General features: G+C 43.0%; 1 protein-coding gene across 3 annotated transcripts in view; it reads right to left on the bottom strand.

The window, feature by feature from the left end:
• The window catches only part of LOC308188034 (cysteine-rich DPF motif domain-containing protein 1-like), a 27,300-nt gene extending 8,351 nt beyond the window's left edge, over positions 1 to 18,949 (bottom strand). Inside the window, exons 1-4 of one of the 3 annotated variants that reach the window (XM_080576631.1) lie at positions 17,246 to 17,756; positions 13,749 to 13,846; positions 6,824 to 6,947; positions 4,475 to 4,586 (exon numbers count right to left, since the gene is read on the bottom strand). In XM_080576631.1, the coding sequence (XP_080432757.1) occupies positions 4,475 to 4,586; positions 6,824 to 6,947; positions 13,749 to 13,812 (300 nt within the window). In that variant the 5' untranslated portion in view covers positions 13,813 to 13,846; positions 17,246 to 17,756. Of the gene's footprint in view, positions 1 to 4,474; positions 4,587 to 6,823; positions 6,948 to 13,748; positions 13,847 to 17,245; positions 17,757 to 18,771 lie in introns of those variants that run through there. The other 2 variants (XM_080576633.1, XM_080576632.1) reach the window with 2 other exon arrangements.

Genomic DNA, 18,949 nt, shown 5'->3' with positions numbered 1-18,949 from the left:
ACACGTGATTATAACAAAATCGCAATCACCCTGTCTCTGTGTGACTTTCAGTCCTGAGGAACAACTTCTCTTCACCTACTGTCCTTTTCTGCACTGGCTGCCAGGCTCTTTCATATTCACAGCAGTGTGAGACCTCAGTCTCCAAAAAAGCGCTCTGAATGGTCTGAGGCCGGATTTCAGTCGCCCAGCCTCCACAGCCTATTGTTTTTTGTCTCTTGATATCCTTAATACTTTAAGCTGCTGATTAAAAAGGGAAGATTAGACTTCAACTTAGTCCTACTATTGTTGTTTGTGTTACAATATGGCATTCGGCTCCCCCTGCCCCCAAGTTAAGTTCATGGCTCCATAGTGATAGACTCTGCACCACAGGCTACTGCTCAGCAATGGCAAAGGAGAGGAGAGGCTTTTCCCCCCTCTCTGCAGATGGGAAACTGATATGTTAAGACTCAGCCACTCACAGACATACAGGCACTCATCTTGCAGTCTTTTAGGTGAAATGAATTGCCAACTTATGTTGATTTCCACCTATGGGACTCATGCAAAACTATCACTATGAACCATACACATCTGGATGCTGGGTCCACACCCCTTTAATCCTCCCCCCCTCTCTCAGTAATGGGCTAATTCAGCCTACCTGTTGTTTTAAAGCCTGATTAATTACACTTACTGTGTATACTCAAGCCCTTCTTTGATCATTATCCTGATAGGACTCTGCCCTTAGTTGGATAGCTCTTCAATTCTTTAATGTGTTTTACCCCTTCTGCAACCAAGGCAAGAGGGAGCATTTTCATTACAAACCTAATAGTCCAGTGCAGGCAAAACTGAGCTGCCAAAGCTGACTGCCAGAGTTTATTCCTGCTTTCCCAAGGATCGTATCTCAAAGTTATATATATATATATATAGGGGTATTATCTTAACCACACTTGTAAAGGAAACTCTAACGTAAAGGAAAGGTTGTGCCTAACCTGGTCTAGGACTGACCTTACATGACTGAAAGTTGAGTGGAAAGTAGCTGTAGTGTTACATTTATCATTTAATACCTACAACCATGTCCAGGATCAGTGTTTACTCAGCTTCTGCTGTGGTGAGCAATAAGGGATGAAATTTGCTCCCTTTCTGTATTTCTTCTCTAAAAGCCACTTCTTTTAGGTGTTTAAAACCTCTGTTAAGTAAGTTTTGCAAGAAAAAGAAAAAGCTGTTTTAAATGACTAATATGGTCAGGCTGTATCATTTCCTCTCCCCTTTTCCGAAACAGGAAAAGGGCACTTGACCTTTCTAAGGACTTTTACCAGTATTTTTATTATCCTCCTTTTTATATTTTTGGCATGTTTTAAGACATTACAGATAATCATTAGAATTATTCCACTTGGACCAAACGCACTTACCAATACATTACGCTAATGATTGGTTCAGCAGGGTGATGGGTGCTGCAAGCTGATTGAAGTAAGTGAACTTGGTGAAACTTCAGAGAATACTTGAAGTGAGCTTATGACCATTATGCAGAACAGTTGCTAAGTCTTGAGTTACTTTGACATGGAAACGGTAAGGGAAGACCCTTCAGATAGCACAGGGTGTCTCAAGAAAAGCCTAAAATCTGATCAGCCTCCTTTGATATAAAAGCTAGCAAATTTAATCCCAGCCCTTTGCCAAATCTACGGTCAGAAAAGTCTTACTTTTACCACATGTTAGCCTACTAATATTTTGAATTAACATAAAAATCACAGCAATCTGTCACTGAAAGCTTTCCATCATACTGGTCCAGCTTCTTTGCAACAGAGGCCCAAGAAAGAACGATTTTCGTTAACTTCAATTCCTATGTTAAAACATTACGGAAACACTCAGCGTAAGGCTGAGTTGATGTACTTGGGTCGAGCACAAAAAGGAGCCAAAAACAGCCCACAGAGATATTATTCTGACTTTGGCTCTTTCTACTGCCTTGGAAAGTTTTTACTTCCCTGCACTCTAATCTTCCCTACATGAAAGAGGAATAGTATGTGTTCACCTGCTTTGGTGTGGGTGTTTAAAGCATTAATTATCATTTATGCAGATCTCTTTCAATGTTACCTAAGCAGCACTGCTAAATAGATTTTGAAACCATAGTTGTATGCATGAATCACTATCTGGCCTGGCCAGTTTGGTAATGAATTTATTTTCAATAATTTACAATCAAGGTTTTGCCTTGACTGATACCATCAGGGGAATCTTGAAGACTCAGGTACAACAAATAAATGACCGACATATTTCTACAATAACCGAAATAGGCAAGAATGCCAAAAATATTAAAAGAGACTTTTACTGGCTCACTGCTAATGTCCTCCATACAGTCATGCCCTAGATTAACTGAAAGTTTTAATAAATCTTTTAAAAGAAAAAGGCCCACCTTCATTCAGAAAAGGCACACTGTGTGGGAAGATACTGAGGCTGAAACTCAGAACTTCTGACAGATTTAATTGTCAGACTTAAAAATATCTGTTAAATCCTTCATAAAGTCAACACCCTTAATTTGGGAATGCAAATAGCGAAATGAGCTCAAGTTTGCCCCAAATGTGCCTGAAATACTAATTCCATGCCGCTAAAAAGGAGGGATGAACCTGACTTGTTATGACAGGAATCAACCTCACAAGCCCAAACTATCTGGCCAGCTGTACTTGCCTGTATGTTTGCTCCTCCTCTGGCTGCATGTGGGAGTGAGGCAGCTACCAGCCAAGACAGGGACATTGTCACTAGGAAGATCTTGCTCACATATCAGCTTTGCCTCCACACAGTGCACACGCACACAACTGCCCTAAGCTTGTTGGCTCTGGAAACTTGACCCAGCTATCGAAAACCAGAAAGCACTGGGGCTTCATCTGATTCCCACAGGAATCCTCAGATAGTTCCAGAAAGAAAATCAAGTCTCAGTTGCAAACTCTAATCTGACCTTTTGGTGATTTTCATTCATTTAAATGACAGAAGTGACTTCAGAAAAGGGAAACAAACCTGATCAGGAGAAAGGTGCTATTGCACGCTCTCCTTAGTGCAGCAGACCAAATCTATCCTCAGTACTACCTCCCTGCAAGTTAGGTTAACACCTAAACTTGTTCAAGACTGCCAATTTTCTTCAGCTGTGTCTGTCTAACCCTCTAAATTTTGTCAGTGTAATTTGACCCTTTGTTTCTTGCTCAAGAGAATTTCCACTAGCCCAAACACAGAAACTGGCAGGCATTGGCATATGAACTGTCTCAGTTGTCCGTACCATCTCACCTCTTGCTCTGATCTAGTCAGAGGTGTTCTTCATCCTACCTTCATCCAATTATAACTGGCCACCAGAAACCATAAAAAAAAAAATTCCACACCTTTAGAAAGTGCACATCTGTTTTTTTTTGTTGTTGTTTTGTTTGTTTTAAACTCATGCTGCCAGCTACTTTCATCAAGTATCATGTCACTAAAGCTGGCCCCTAGCAACTGCAGCCAGAGAATGGGCTGAAAAGGTTGTATTTGAAAACTGCTAAAGATGACACATTAGCTGACACCAAGGCACATGTGATTTAAGCACATTGCTCCAGGTTAAGAACAACCACTTTGGTAGAGAAGGCCAGGATCTGGCTGTTATCTGTGCTGACACAGTGGTGTCTGGTTGAACAAACACATGCTGTTGTACAAGTAAACAACCCGATGACATGTCCTCATGGGTTGAATCACCCATGCATCTGACTATTGCACGAGTCCTAAGTCTCTTTCAGCCACAGAACTGGCTTGATGAGGGAAAAGAGTGGAACCTTGAGTTTTCCCAATTCATTCTGCTGCCTCAAAGAAGCACAGAACAGCCTCCAGACACTGATAACTGTGTAATAACTTGTCTTCATTTTTGCTTTGAACTCACAGCAAACAAAGGGATCAGTTTGGCGTTGAAGAGAAGTTATTAAGACAACTGTAATTTTACACCACCTTTCTGGACTGCACTCAGATTCCATAGCTTAAGGTTGCCTACCGGCTGCTATTCAAATTCATTCTTCTTCAGAGAGCTATCCTAGCATTGCACAACTATCCTCCCTGCTCACTTTCTACATCCACGCTTTTGCAAATTGGATGGCAACCCTGTGTTGTGGATGCAAACCTAATAATCCACGGGTGTTTATAACCCCTTTAAGGAAGAAAAATCTACCATTGGTATAGTACAATATACTCTAAGAAGGAACCTAAAGGTCTTGAAGAAATATGTGAACTCCCCTTCATTTTCATGTGCTAATAAAGTAGAAAGAGCATGAACTGTTTTTGTGAAGCTAGACTGTGCTCTTCTGTAAATGGCGCACTTAAATTTGCTGATCATTTCTATTTTATACAAAGAGCTTTATCTGGGGGAATCAACAAGAACATACAATTAGCCTGCCTTAAAAATAGTCTCTCTGGGTTTTTGTTGCTTGCTCTTTCTCTGATAGATCACCAGTGCTGGAACAAAAAGTGATTGAAGAAACTTGTTTTGATTGCTACTTACTGTACCAACGCACACTGATCGGCCACACAAACTGCACAGAGACCCAAGGATGAGGATTTTTTCCTTGTCAGGTGTGAAAGGATCCTTCATGACATAGCAGTCTTCCAAAAGCCTATAAGAGAAGAATGTCATGTTTTTAAAGGTAGATCTTGCAGTATGGGAAGAGTTGAAAGGAGGCAGCTGGGGAGGCTGAAAAGGTGGTAGCCCTCTCTTCTTGATTTGCACAGCCTGGTGTTGCACAAGGCAATGTAGCAGCTATGCAACTCCCTTCCACTTCACAATCAGCACTGTGACTGCCTTCAGTCCTATAATACAGCAATTTATATCTTCCAGAATTAGGATGATAATCTTAACATTGCCTTATTAGTTTTGTTGTTGGTTTGCTTTTTTCAATGTTTCACCTTCATGTATTCCTTATGGTCCATTTTTATGACAGGCACTCCTTCAAAGGATTCAGTACCATGTCAAGTTATCATCTCAATTGCACAACTTTAAGTAGGATTTCTCTTCTGAAGCTGTCTGCATCTGAGTATAAAATAAAAAGAGCTTTTACTGCTCTTAATTATGTTGGCGCTGTAAAGCTATGGTTCCCACCTCTTGCTAGCAGGACCTACTAGCACAGAACATTACAATGATCTGAAATATTCTTACTTTATGTCAGAGACTGTACTGTTTGCTTCAGGGTAACAAGGGAACGCATTTATTAATAATTTGGCAACCTGCTTGGGAAAGACTAAGGCATTATTCTTCCTGGGAGCTCCAGGCAAAACACTGCAGAAGTCTGTTGGGTGGGTGTCTGCACAGGGCACCCTGCAAGGCTGGCTTATTCTTGCATCAAGCTTGGATTCTGTAGTAATGTGGAGTACAATACATATTTAAAAGGTATTCTGTTAACTCATACTACCTTTTAATTGCCTACATACACACACACATGTATGTACACGTGCATCTGTAAGTGCATTCCTTTCTCCTTTTCCCTCCATTCAAAGAAAAAGTGGCAGGGCTTAAGCCTTCCACTGTTAGGAAGGATCAGGGATCTTTACATGGCAGATCACTTTCTCAACAAGTCTTCTAGTGTACAAAGACTGGATTATCTTTACAAAGCTCCCCTTGCAAGATTTAGTCTTAATCTAGTTATCATCAGTGCAGAGTCCAGGCCATTTTACAAGTCTTCAGGTTTGGCATACGTTTCCTGCAGCACTGCAATTAGGCCTCATGAGTGGACCAGAAAATAAGTCAATAAAGATAGAATGCAAAGCTATTTCTTCTATGTACATACAAAAATGTTATGCTTCAGCATTATTCTTTTGCTTTTTGAATCCCAGCAATTCAAATAAAGCCGAGATGCTAAAACTGAGCTTGGATAACCTAAAGTTAAGGTTCATGTTCAGCTTTGATTCACACTATGAAAGGACCTGATCAAAGGGGGTCCATTGCTCTTCTGAGTGGAAGAGGGGAAAAACAGTAGCACTATGGAATTTGGAATGATAAAAATACATTTGCTTCAGGATAACACATCTGATCTCAGCCCAACTAGGTGGTGACCAACAGCTGTTTCCATTTTGTAAGAAAGCGAGCAGTCTTAGTGGGGTGAAACACTGAGTACATGCCTGACTTCCAGTTCCATTGAGTTCCTGACCATGTTTTCCTGATGGGTTTGTTGACTGGGATGGCCTCAACAGAGCTGCTCGCATATTTAAAGCTGTTTTGTTCTGTGGAGAGTTTGATGTCTGCAGACAAAATAGTAACTGCATTTTTTCTGGTCAACCTATCCCTACTTAGCAGAGATGAAAAAGGCTTGAATCTCCTAAAACGTAGGTATGTACTAAATTGCCACTCTTTAATGTCATACAATCTGACAAAGAATTGTCTAATTCATGCAAGAAAGCATTGCTGTTCAAAACTCCACATGCCAAACAGCTCTTAAAAACTGTATTTACCATACATATTTAATTCATACAGTGTTTATGTTTTGCCCAGATGACATGGCCACAAGGAAAGGGCGATATCCAGAAATGCTGTGCTGACACAGTCAACATTATTCTAGTAAGTAAATTATGGCACAGGTAAATTGTAGGGTGGCCAGCAGGGTTAGGAAATACATTAAATACAAATCTTTGCATGACACTGAAGCAGGATCATAAAGTTGGTATTTGTCCTTGCTGTCAATGCTGTAAATTTTATTTTGTTTTTTTCCTTTGGAAAAAAAGAGGTCACTAAGTACTAAACCTCCTATTCAGGGTCAGTATGGCATATTACTGGGTTCACACATTGCACATCATTCCGCAGCACAAGGCTTCTGATGCCCATAGCATAAATGAAGTCTGTAATGTGAAAGACTGTACTTACTCGATAGAGCGTGTGTTTGGTGGTTTCTGCCCATAGTACGTGTATGGAACTGTTAAGCCACATAGCTGACATTTGAACTCTCCTGTAGGCTGAGGTTCTTTGGGAGAATCCATCTTTAAGTCACCTATGAGAAAAGCAAAAATCTTACAACTCCAAAATGCAGTACATGCCTGCAACTAAACAGAAAATTGACTATTTTAAACCCTCGTTAATACATCTTTTCTCGCAAACCAAGTTGGTTTCCTATGTCCCAGTTAAATTTCTAAATTCTTCAGATAGGCTTAGAAATTACAGAGTAGGAGTCTAAATATAAAAGTGCACCTATTCACTTAGAACTTCAATCTGGTGAAAGGCCTGGAACACAAGTCCTGTGAGGAGCGGCTGAGGGAAGTGGGGTTGTTCAGTCTGGAGAAGAGGAGGCTCAGGGGAGACCTCATTGCTGTCTACAACTACCTGAAAGGAAGGTGTGGGGAACTGGGGGTCAGCCTCTTCTCACAGGTAACTAGTGATAGGACTAGAGGGAATGGCCTCAAGTTGTGCCAGGGGAGGTTTAGGTTGAAAATTTGGAGACATTTCTTCTCAGAAAGAGTAGTCAGGCACTGGGACGGGTTGCCCAGGGAGGTGGTGGAGTCACTGTCCCTGGGGGTGTTCAAGGAAAGGTTGGACCTGGTGCTTAGGGACATGGTTTAGTGGGTGACATTGGTGGTAGGGTGGTGATTGAACCAGATGATCTTGGAGGTCTTTTCCAACCCTACTGATTCTCTGTGTAATCACCCTGTATCTAGGTAGAATACTGGCCCATTCAAACCACACAGGACAGTGGAGAAGGTACTCTCAAAAATGTTTGGGTCCTATACCTTTTATGAAAATAGGCAGAAGAAGGAGACTCTGCTTTACCTTCATTGAAAATACCCGTATATTTCTATAAATGAGAGGTTGAAATGAGATGACTGAAAGATTTCGGTCACCCACTACAAAGGTGTATTTATCAATACAAGGCAGAAAATATCAGAAGCTGTCCTTCATCAGCTTTGGTGTTTATGATACTACTTGTTTAAAATCTTGGCCATGGATTTCCATTTGGGAGCTTAGCCTTCACTAATTCCACTATCTAAGAGTCACACTGTGCAGTTTTCAAAAAGTGTGGTGTGGCACGTATTCTTTTAGGACTGACTTTTTTGTGTATGCATGATCAGATCAAACACAGCTAACCACGTCCGTGCCCAAAACTTGCACCTATCCATGAATGAAACGTGTTCACTTGCTTGCAAATCAGGTATCTTTGCTCACCTGCACCATTATCTTGAATGGACACTTTCACCCTGCAGCTAGTAAGAAAAGTCAAGTTTTAGCTAATGCCCTCATGCCTTGCACAGCATGCAGCTTTCAGCTATAAGCCTCTCATCTTTTTTTAAGTGAACCAGCGCCGGCATCAAGCTGTTCAAAAGGTAGATGCTAGGAAGTCAGATTTGGACAGTATCTGAGCAGTTACACTGTCCATGCTCACAGCTGAGCTGACATCCAGCTCCCTGCTGCCTAAGGACAGAAGGTCATTCCCCCTCTTCTTAGCTTTCCATACATACCCTTCCCCTGCAGAGCTGATTCAGTTCACTAAGGATGTGTCTCTATTTATGTTTCAGCTTAGGTCAGGGGTGTTCTTTGGGAACTAATTGCCTGACTGTCCCCACTTGGTCTGCATCACAGAACAGTCTTAAAGCACACAAACCGGACAGTTTCAGACAGAGCTCACATGAAATATGTGCTCCAAAAGCACACCTAATACACCCTGACCTGAACACCCAACTAATGGGCATCCACTCTACAGGACAGGACTTGAAATACCCTGAAACATATAGAGTGGGCAGCTGATACCTGGCATCAAATACTTCAGTCTATGGTTTCACTTACTGTAACACATCAGTTACTAATGTAGTCAAAAATAAGAGAGCTACCTTTTTTTTTTCCTCAATGCCTTTTTTTTTTTTTCCTGCTGTGGGATAAATTGGCTTGCAGAGGAATCCAACAACTGCTAGCAGTAGTAGAAGATAAGAAGCACAACTACGCAGCCAGAAGGGGAGGGCTGAGATAAGGGACCTGTATTTCCCCCTTTCAATGACAGTAAGCTGCTATTTCTGCTCACCCTATGTGGTGAAACTGAATCCTTAGAGACATATGCTGCTAAGGTGAATTGGGGGCAAGGTGAAGTAGAGCTGTGACTACTTGTCATGTAATATTCCAGAAGAACAGGGAGCCCCAAGATCCTCAGAGGTTACAGAGGCTTCATAACAGACACTTAGTTCATAAAGTCCTACCCAGTTAAATCCTGAAACTTAACTTCGTGAATAATCTCCCTTACCTTGTCATTCCTTTACCACCAGCCTTTCCACTGCCATTCCTGGCATTTCTGTGATACAGGGAGTTCTTCAAATGTAACACAAACGGGGCTGGGTACTACATTCATAAATAAACACAACTCTTGAATACCTAAGGCAACTACATTTTTTGCAAAGTGATGTAAACCTTGGATATTATGTATTTTACCTACCTCATAGGGATGTGGAGAAAATTTAACTAAGTGCTTTCCAATTTTTCAGTTAGATATAAAGTGTGTACATAATAACATATTTCTCCCTGTATACTAAAACTGGGATTCTTCAAACTATACAAATTCAAATAAGAAGCCTGCTTTTTGACCCTTACATTTTAGGTTTAAAACATAAGCCCCACAAATATACCTAAAGTTACCTTTTTTGTTGGCAGTCAGTAGCAATACCAAGACATTGACCTGTCTAAATGAAATTCAGTCTAGCACACTATGCAATTTTTGGACTTTCTTTTTTTAAAGAGGAAATAATTAACCCTATAGAGGTAGAATATGGAAAGTTATTTGAATTAAATAGAGAACACCATCACAGTGATCGTTTTGTTAAAATAAAGCAAAACGCTAAGAAAAACAAAAACAAAAAAGGATATTTATGGCAGTTGGTATCACAGACTTTGGAATGAATGTGTCCTTATTCCAAGTCAAAAGAACAGCCCTGGCTTCAGAGCTGAAGTGTGTTGGATATAGAAACACCTGCTCTCTTATAGACCACTGGAATGTAGAAGAGAATCTGTTCAGTGACTACCACTGGGAAGGAATGATATCTATGTACAAACAGATTTTTGGCTATGCCAATTGAAAAGCATATGATCCTGCCTGCAAGGCACAGATGAATTTATGATGCTTTCCATTTTACTTCAAGCTTGTAAGTCACTAGTAACAGCTGTACCAAGTTTTATTTCATTGGGAACGGCATTTGTCCTGAGAGCTTGTCTACACAGCAACACTTAGGAAAGTTAAGGTCACTAACTCAAGGTGTGAAATTAACACACAAAGATTTCAGGGTGAATGTTCCCACTTGGAAGAAAAGTTTGCTATATAACAAAGTAAAGCCATTCTCCTTCTGAAGAAAGAATTTTAATGACATGTAATAAACTTTTAGTTTATGCATGTGCTTCACAGCTTCAGTCTAAACCAGCAAGCAGAAAAATCCTACTCACAAAAAACTTCTGGTACTTCCAAAAAGCTCATCTGCAATTAAAGAACCGTATTTTTATGTCAGACAACAAATGCACAAAAGCAATTCTGGGATAAAACCACAGTCAAGATAGACAGACACTGACAGACAACAAGTATATACTGATTACAGGATGAAGGATCTCTTGAGGAGGTAAAAGTCAAGGACACTTATCCTATTATAATCATGACAGGTAAATTTGTGACCTCAAGTGACTCGAATCATCACTAGTAATGGCACCAAATGTTTCTGTTTTCTTTGGGAATTTTTGAAGAAGCATGTTGTCCCAGTAACGTGTCACATGTCTGGCTGTTTGGGATGTACCGAAAAAATCTTCAAGAACAGCTTGTTTAGAACCAAATTCTGCCAAGGGTTTAACATTTTGGCTGTAAGCCACATGGTACTTAAACACATACTTACTTGAAGCACATGCACAGCTCTTCTGAAAAGAACAACAGCTACCCACACACGCTTGATTACGAAGCAAACACTGAACTAGCATGCTCAGCAGAAACTTGCCAAGTCAAGCCCAGAATGCTGCAGGACGCATGAGGTTGGCCCATGTGTCATGGCAAAAGGTAAAGCACACAGATGCCATACTGAGGAAATAGTTACAGTAAAAGAAAGGTGCAGGTTAGACAGCAGTGCTGTAACAGTGTTTCTCCATGCTGTGACTGATATATGATATCCTATGGATGAAGGAAACGGCTCCCAGTCCGGTTCTCTAGGGACTCCTAAAAACTTCAGGGCAGTTCTGCTTGGAGCATTCTGCTAACAGGCCTGGAAGGCATGCCAGAAGTAATAAATCACCACCAAATTGTCAGGGTCAGTGGCAAAGTAGCAGCACAGATAAGTAATCTGATTTTCTTTGCTTGAAACCTCATTAGCACAAGTCTTTACAATGCAAAGGTTAAAGCCTCCCTTAATACTCCACAGGAGACTTGTGTATTTCTGAATCACCAATAAACTAGAGTAATTATGCAAGAAACAAACTGCTTACAAACACAGACTTTGGTCGGAAGGGATGTCAAATAAAACCAACACTGACACACCTTTAATCCTCTCCAATTAAACCCATTTCTTCCTGCCAAGATTTTCCTGCCATATCCAGTGTTGATGATGGTGACCTATTAAAATATTCACAGCTTGACCCTCAGTGGGAAGGAGTGCTCTCTGCTGGAAGGCTAGGAGCCACTGAATTCATAGCCTGGTCGATGCCAAGTTATTCTGAAGCATTTGGCATGATACAAATTTAAATACACTTCAGCACCAAGAATACACTCACCTCCTTCAGAAAAATCATCTATTGCCCAATTGCCCAGCTAACAGATGCAGCAGAACCTTCTTACTGCTAGTTAATCCCCGCGTGAACAGCTCTCTCCCTCTAGTTCTTTCATGTTATTGCCCTGAAGGCATGTTTAGGTCACCTGTTGGCTGCCTCCCTGCTCTTCCTGAGTTGACTTACCTTGGGCTCAGGGTAAGGAATTAGCCCAGGAATGCAATTTCACCAAGCATGGCCATTTGGAACTTCTACTCTTATTACCTCTCCCAAAGATCACTTGACTGAATTAAGCCTTGACTTGTTGCAGCAACTTCTCCCTTCAGGCCAGGAGGTTGGTGTTGGTACTGCTGTGCTCCCTCTGCTCTGAAGGAACTGATGTCACAGCAGGACACAGGCTTCCCTCTAGCAGGCCCCAAGCCCTGCTGTTTAATGACAGCTAGCCTGGGCTCCCTGGGGCAGCAGGATAAACAGCCCTGCCAGGGGCTACATTATAGGGCTCGCCCTGGAGGTGGCCAGAGATACGAAAGCATGTTTTCTGAACACTTGGAGAGAAGTGCTTGAACAGGGAAGTGTGTCAGAGGAAAGAAAGGAATAATATAGACAAGCAAATCAAAAATATTCCTAATGTAAAAAGGTTTTAGGAACATAAGATTAATCTCAAAAAGGCACCTATCGATAAAATGCATGATTTAACAAAGCTGAGAAACCATCACTTAAACAAAAAAAAAGAAACACAACACAACTAGCCCAACTACTCCTTACGGGAACATAGCAGCCAGCCAGCTCTGAATTAGACAGCATTTAATAAAGAATTTCAAATTAGGTGAGAATTTAACAGCTTCACGCAGGAATGCTGGAACAGGGCACCAATTATTGGGTATATACCACTGTCCTCTAGTGGACACATCGGAACTGTACAGCCCTGCTGCTTGGCTGTAGTGCTGCTAGTAGCTGCTGGGGATTCCTTTTTCAGCAAACCAGCTGTTACGAGTGACTCAGATGTAAAAGCCCCACTAAGTGGATTGTGCAGTGAGAGTGAATTAGAATAAAACAAAGGCAAGTTGCCCAAGCACGCATGGTAGAAGCCATCTCTCCATGTCTGTCTGCAGAAGCACAGTGAGTGGTGGACCTCTGTTGTGTGGCAGAACCTTGAAGAGGGAGAACTGCAGGGTCATTAGTTCTTCCTTTCCTTCCCCTCCTTGGGCCCTGAAATTATCTATGGTCTTTTCTGTTCTTTTGCTCAATTCCCCTCACTACTCTTTCTTCTGCTCTCCTAACTGGCTTTCCTAAGCAGAGTGCAAATCTTATCACACATCATTATCATCCATGCTAACCATTCTATACATAAAATGGCCTAGAATTAATTAAAGGAAGGACAAGGAAATTTGTTTCTCTTCTCACAGCAGTTACAGGGACTTAGTGGAGACGAGGTAACACAGGACACCCAAACAATGAAGTGAACACAATTAATATAACACCACTTCTGGATCACAGCTATTCCTTGCCAAAAGAGGGAAAACAGACCTGAGGTCTGATTTCATTAAATCTCCCTTCTGGTGTAACCAGAATAACTAAGCATGCTACAGCCATAGGCTACCCAGTCCTGAACTGATTTTGTCCTCCCTCCAAACTGCTGCTCCCTATTATAGCTTTGTTAGATTAATATCCATAGTGGGGAAGAAGAAGAAGGTAGTAAGGCTCTACTAATATATGTGATGATGCTTCCCTTTAAGTTGTCCTTTAAGCGAAGTTACGTTGGGCCACAAATGTACCAGTGAAAGTATCAGCGTGGTTAAGCATAATCTAAACTTAGTGCAACACTTTCCTACATAGCCTAAAATAGGAGCACTAAGATTTGGTGGAAATGCAGGAGAAGGGAACTGTATTGGGAAATAAGACACTGCAACTTGACATAATCCCGAAAGAATTAAATATAGCTTCAGTGATTTATCTCTCTGCAGAAAGCCAAGTTGGTACTGGAAGGAAATATCCCCTACTACATGGGGTTGCATGCTGCAGTGTCCTTACTGTGACAGCCAGCGCCAGCTTTCCTGTGACCAGGAAAATGTTCACATTAACATACCAAGGGAAGAGAATTCTTTCCAGTAAAATGTAGCTGATGCTCTCTGTTTGCTAGGACTGACCATGAGGTGAGGACTTCGTGATGGAGAAAAGCAAAACCTTTAAAAAGAAAACACAGAACTGTTGGGGTGGGGTGGTACGGGGTACATACTGCCTGCTTCAAGAAAGTTTGAGAATACAGAATGAAGTCCTGACCCCACTATATGCATAACACTCTCAAGCACGTAGCCCCCCCCCACCTTCTTGTAGGCACATCCTCTTCCCCTGAAAGGTGCATTCCCCAAGTTTTGTTGTCCCAGCTGTTGTGAACAGCAAGCATTAGAAAAAACAACAAAGTGAGAGATGTCCTCTATGAAGCCCACTCCCACTTAACCCTTAGAAAGTTTTCTTTTCCAGGGTACTTGGTGGGAGCTCTAAAACTTCCTTTTTTTTCCAATTACAGTGCAAATCAGAGCTTCAGAAATGAGCTGGCAGCTTCAAGCCTTCCTCACTTATGCATGTAGTAAATTCTTTTCCTGACATGTAGCGATATGAAATAACATGAAATCAGCCAGGCACTACCACCATGAATTTTTACCATGTTTTCCAGTTAGTCCCTTCGCTCTTCTCTGAAAGACTTTGCTTCCAACCATTACTTGGATTACTTTGCCTAAAAACATGTACAGAAGCTAAGGCTGAACTTGCTTCTTTCAATACCTGATACTCTCACTAAATAAATATCAAGGCTCACTTCCATGATTTTCTGTAGACACAGAGAAATGATATTTGTTATCAGACAGTGGGAGACATCTTTTACCATAGACAGACAGTCTGGTTTTTTGTGTGTGTGTGTGTGTTCTGTATTTTGCACAGCCTGTCAGCCAAGCATGTGCGCTTATGCTCTTCCCCTCCAGAAGTTCTTTTGGACAAATTTCCTGCTCTGTTCATCACAGGTGAGACAGGAAGGAGGCAGGTTTTTCACACTGACAAATCTCACGGTGGATGAAGGTGCACAGATCTTAGAATTCACCACAACAGGATGGTCTGCTCCTACTGGGTCATATGCGAGGAGAACAGATGTGCAAAATCAGGGTAGTTGTGTCTTGCTGCCCTAGAGGATCAAAAATCCAATGACAATTGGCAGCAACCTCAATAAGCCATAAATATTTAAGTAGCTTTTCTTTGCCTTCAGATCTCTTTGTTCAGCAAGTGTAAATGGCGCTAAGACCTCACTGAGGTCCAGGAGAAGAGTTTGAACTGCAGAGTAGAGCTAGTTAAGTAGCAAAGTTGATGGGGTCTTGATAGAAATTTTATAGGCCATACGTTTACGTCAAGAGTTTGTAAAAGTATCAGATACAGCTACAGATAGCACTTAAGCATGCTGTGAAGTTTATGTTACAGATTTAAATGCACATTTCCTTTTTGCACATATGCATAAACCTGTGTTTAATTAGTAACAACCGAGCAATGGAAAAATTATGACAAAATTAACAGGAGGGGAAAGAAGGCTTAGCAGGGAATTATTAGGTAGTTAGAAGATGACCTTATTGGAGGCAGCATGTTTCACGGGTCAGCTGGCCAATAAAAAGGAAAAAACAGAAAGAGCAGGTAAAAAGGGTTCTTTTCAACAGGTATCGAGGAAAGGAACATTACAGAACAATCACTGCCCCACTCACGATTTATACTGGTTGAGGGGGTTAAAAAAAAAAAAAGTTTCAGCCTTTTTTGGTTCATTTATTTCAGCTTTTTTGGTTCATTGATTTTTGTGCCAGCAAACACTCTCCTTTAGCAAAAAGGCCAGCATAAAGGTAATGTACAGACTATTTCTGTTTAGTGCCTCAACAAGTCTGCGGAGCAAGTCTCCATTCTGAGTCGGGCTGATAACTGAAATATTTTCCTACTATTGACATCAAATAATAAACCTTCTTCAGTCAGAACACCTCTAAGCAACCCCAGGTTGCTCTATCTGTGCAGAGTAGAAGTTTCAGGGGATTCTCCAGTGTTCTTGATGATGCAACTCTGCCTTATTTGTAGAGATGTACATCCTTACCGTATTTGAGATGAGATATAAAATAATCCTTCTGTTACAACAGCTACTTTGCCCGGCAAATTTCTCCCTTTACCTCAGAAATTAATGCATGAGGAAAACAATGTCTTTGACATTCCATCTTGGAGCATGAAGGACTTAAGTTCTGTCTACATATCTTTAATTTCTTATCACTTTAATTATAAGGACATAGCTAAAGTAGCGTAACACCTTCATGTAGCATTAGTTATGGTCACAAAATTGCATTTGTATCAGTACACCTTGCGAACTAGACCAGTCAAGGAAAATTAATCAACATATGGTATCTTCGCATTTGTATACGTCTACCAGTCCCTCCAAGGTGTTATATTGGTAAAATCAGAGCAGGGAAAAGTACTAATGGAAAAATCTTAACTAATGCACAAACATGTGAGTACTGAGGATCGGTCTCTTCTCCCAAGCACGATGTTATAAAACAAGAGGAAATGGCCTCAAGTTGCGCCAAGGGAGGTTTAGGTTGGATATTAGGAAAAATTTCTTCACTGAAAGGGTTGTGAAGCATTAGAACAGGCTGCCATGGAAGCAGTTGAGTCACCATCCCTGGAGGTCTTCAAAAAATGCACAGATGTAGCGCTTTGGGACATGGTTTAGTGGTGGGCTTGGCAATGCTAGATTAAAGGTTGGACTAGATAATCTTAGAGGTCTTTTCAAAACCTAAATGATTACATGAGTCATGCTCAGTATGTTTTCTAGGAGTCACACTGGTATAACAAACTACTAAGACACAAATCCAATTTTTTGATTCACAAACATACAGATGGAAGACAGTTTAAGAGATTATTCAGTCCATCAGACTAAAGACACAACTGGCTTTATCTTGATGTCACTTTGCAGTGTTCACAGACTCTCCTTCCAGCCCAGGCACCTTAGAGACATGATTAATCTCTCTTCTTAATAGATGACCCTTAGCACCTTTGAGATATGGAAGTATTCTCTTGGGGTTCTCTGAGCAGATTCAGAAACTGTGCTACCACCTCTCGTACATATTGCAAACTTCTCATTTCCTCCTCATTTTTAAAAGGGAGTTGAGTACCTGAGGGGCCACCTGTACTCTGAATGAGGCACTCTGGCCTCCCTGTTTCTGTAGTTCTACAGCCCTCCCAGTCCGAAGTCGTGATCCCAAAACCAACTAGGTCAGGTGCAAGCAAGCTTGTACCAGAAACGCTAAAGTTTCACAGGACACAGGCTTTCCCCCAAGCCCTTAACGCCCATTCCTGTGCACGCCCCAAAGCAGCACTGCGTACTGCCTTCAGACAGCCTACAACTCCCTGGAACCTCTCCGCAGCCCTTTCCAGGGCTGCACCCCACAGCTCCACCCTCAGCTCAAAGCTCCTCGCAAAACCACAAAGCGCTCCGTGGCTGCTGGGCTGCAGCACAGAGGCCGCGGGCTTCATGCAACAAATGAACCCCGGGGCCAGGCCGCGCTGTCCCACCTCTGTCTCGGCCGACGGACGGGATGGGCCGGGCCCGGCCCGGCCGGGAGGGGGAGGGCGGACACACGCCCTTGATCCAACGGCTCCGCCCCGCCAGGCGCCCCCTCGCCCCGCCGCTGCGGCCAGCCACGGCAACAGCGCGCACACGGGCACCACTCCGCCGCTTCCGCCTCCGGCTTCCGGCTCCCCGCCAGGCTAGATCCCGCCCCCTCCTTAAAGGGCCAGCGCCTCTTCACCCTCTGAGCAGAAACAATGCATAGACGACAATTTAATTGCGGTTAATAATAAGCTGTAATTTATTATATGATGTCTAACTAGGTATACATGATGCCCGTCAAGCCAGCTGGAAGTACCATTCTCCCTGCAAGAGGCGCTCACAGCCGAAAATTTCACGACCGAAGATGATCACAGTGCCTGGCAGCGCTCACCGCCCCGCCGGGGGAGCCCAGACCGTCTTCGCCTAACTAATAAATCGTTGCCACCCGTCTATGCCTGGTGTGAATGCTGGGGAGAGGCCGGCGTACAAGGGAATACGGCTTCTGTGGAGCAGCCTGAGCTTAAGCCAACCTCAGGTCTCTAACTGCTTTCCTGGTTGACATGTAACACTGGATCTCGTTAAATTCGCTTCTCAGGCTACTTGACCAGCCAGGAAATATATATGTATATATATATACAGGTCTATATAATATATACACAGCTCTATACCACCTACATAGATCCCAGGTATCTTTAATGTAAGCAAAGCCTGTCCTCTACTGACGCAGTACAAGAAATCAGGTTTTTTTATTACTTTTTTTACCAGGGTTACTATGGCTCTGTGTTAGAGGTAATATCCCTGTTTCTAGGCAAGATCTAAGTTTCGGGCAAGTTGGGAAACGTGCTAAATTAGAATATAAGAATATATATTGGCCATTTCAACGAGGACCTCGTGCGGATCGGCTGCAGCGAGGGCTCCTGGCAGGGAGACGGACGGAGCCAACCCCTAACCCCCCCCGGTCCCCCCAACAACGCAGCACAGAGCCCCTTGGCCAGAGCCGCAGCCCCGGACCGCTCCCCCCGAGCAGGCAGGAGCTGTGCTTGTGCCGCCGCGGGCGCTGACGTGCTGAGGGCGGAGCCAGGGCTGACAGCAGCCCACCCACCCCCTGGCGCTATAAAAGCAAGGCCTAGGGAGCGCCCCGACCCAGGGCCGCCGCCAACAGGACGTGCTAAGAGGACTGGCTAGGCAGTTAGCGCAGGCAGTTCGCGCGGGGCAGTTCAGGCGGGGCAGGGAGGAGTGCGAGGAGGATTCTCTCCTCCCTTTCCCACCTCCCTTTCTCTTCCCCTCCTCTCCTCAGGGAACTCTGCCTCTTAGAACCTAGAATTCACCATGGTGGGCACCCGTTGCAGTGGCCGGTCCGTAGGCGGCAACCCAAGCGGAGGAGATACTGCCTCTCTGGGCTCATGGGGACACTCAGGTGGATCCCCTGAGGGGGGAAGTGGCAGTCCAGACTGGAGACTGCAGGGAGCTCCCGAATCTGGAGACATACCTGGGTCCTGAGGGAAGAGAGGTCTGCTGTCGGTGCACGTGTGCCCTGCTCAATGAACTCCTTGAGCAGGTGGCTGGGCTGCAGCGAGAAATCGGCAGCCTGAGGGGATCCTGGGAGTGTCTGAGGGTGACAGACAGGAGGTGTCAACCTGTCCTTGCTGATGGCCAGCAGCCCCCTC

The sequence above is a fragment of the Anser brachyrhynchus genome (assembly GCF_964034855.1).
Source record: "Anser brachyrhynchus genome assembly, chromosome: 1".
Lineage (NCBI taxonomy): Eukaryota > Metazoa > Chordata > Aves > Anseriformes > Anatidae > Anser > Anser brachyrhynchus.
This window is presented reverse-complemented; position numbering and strand designations above follow the sequence as displayed.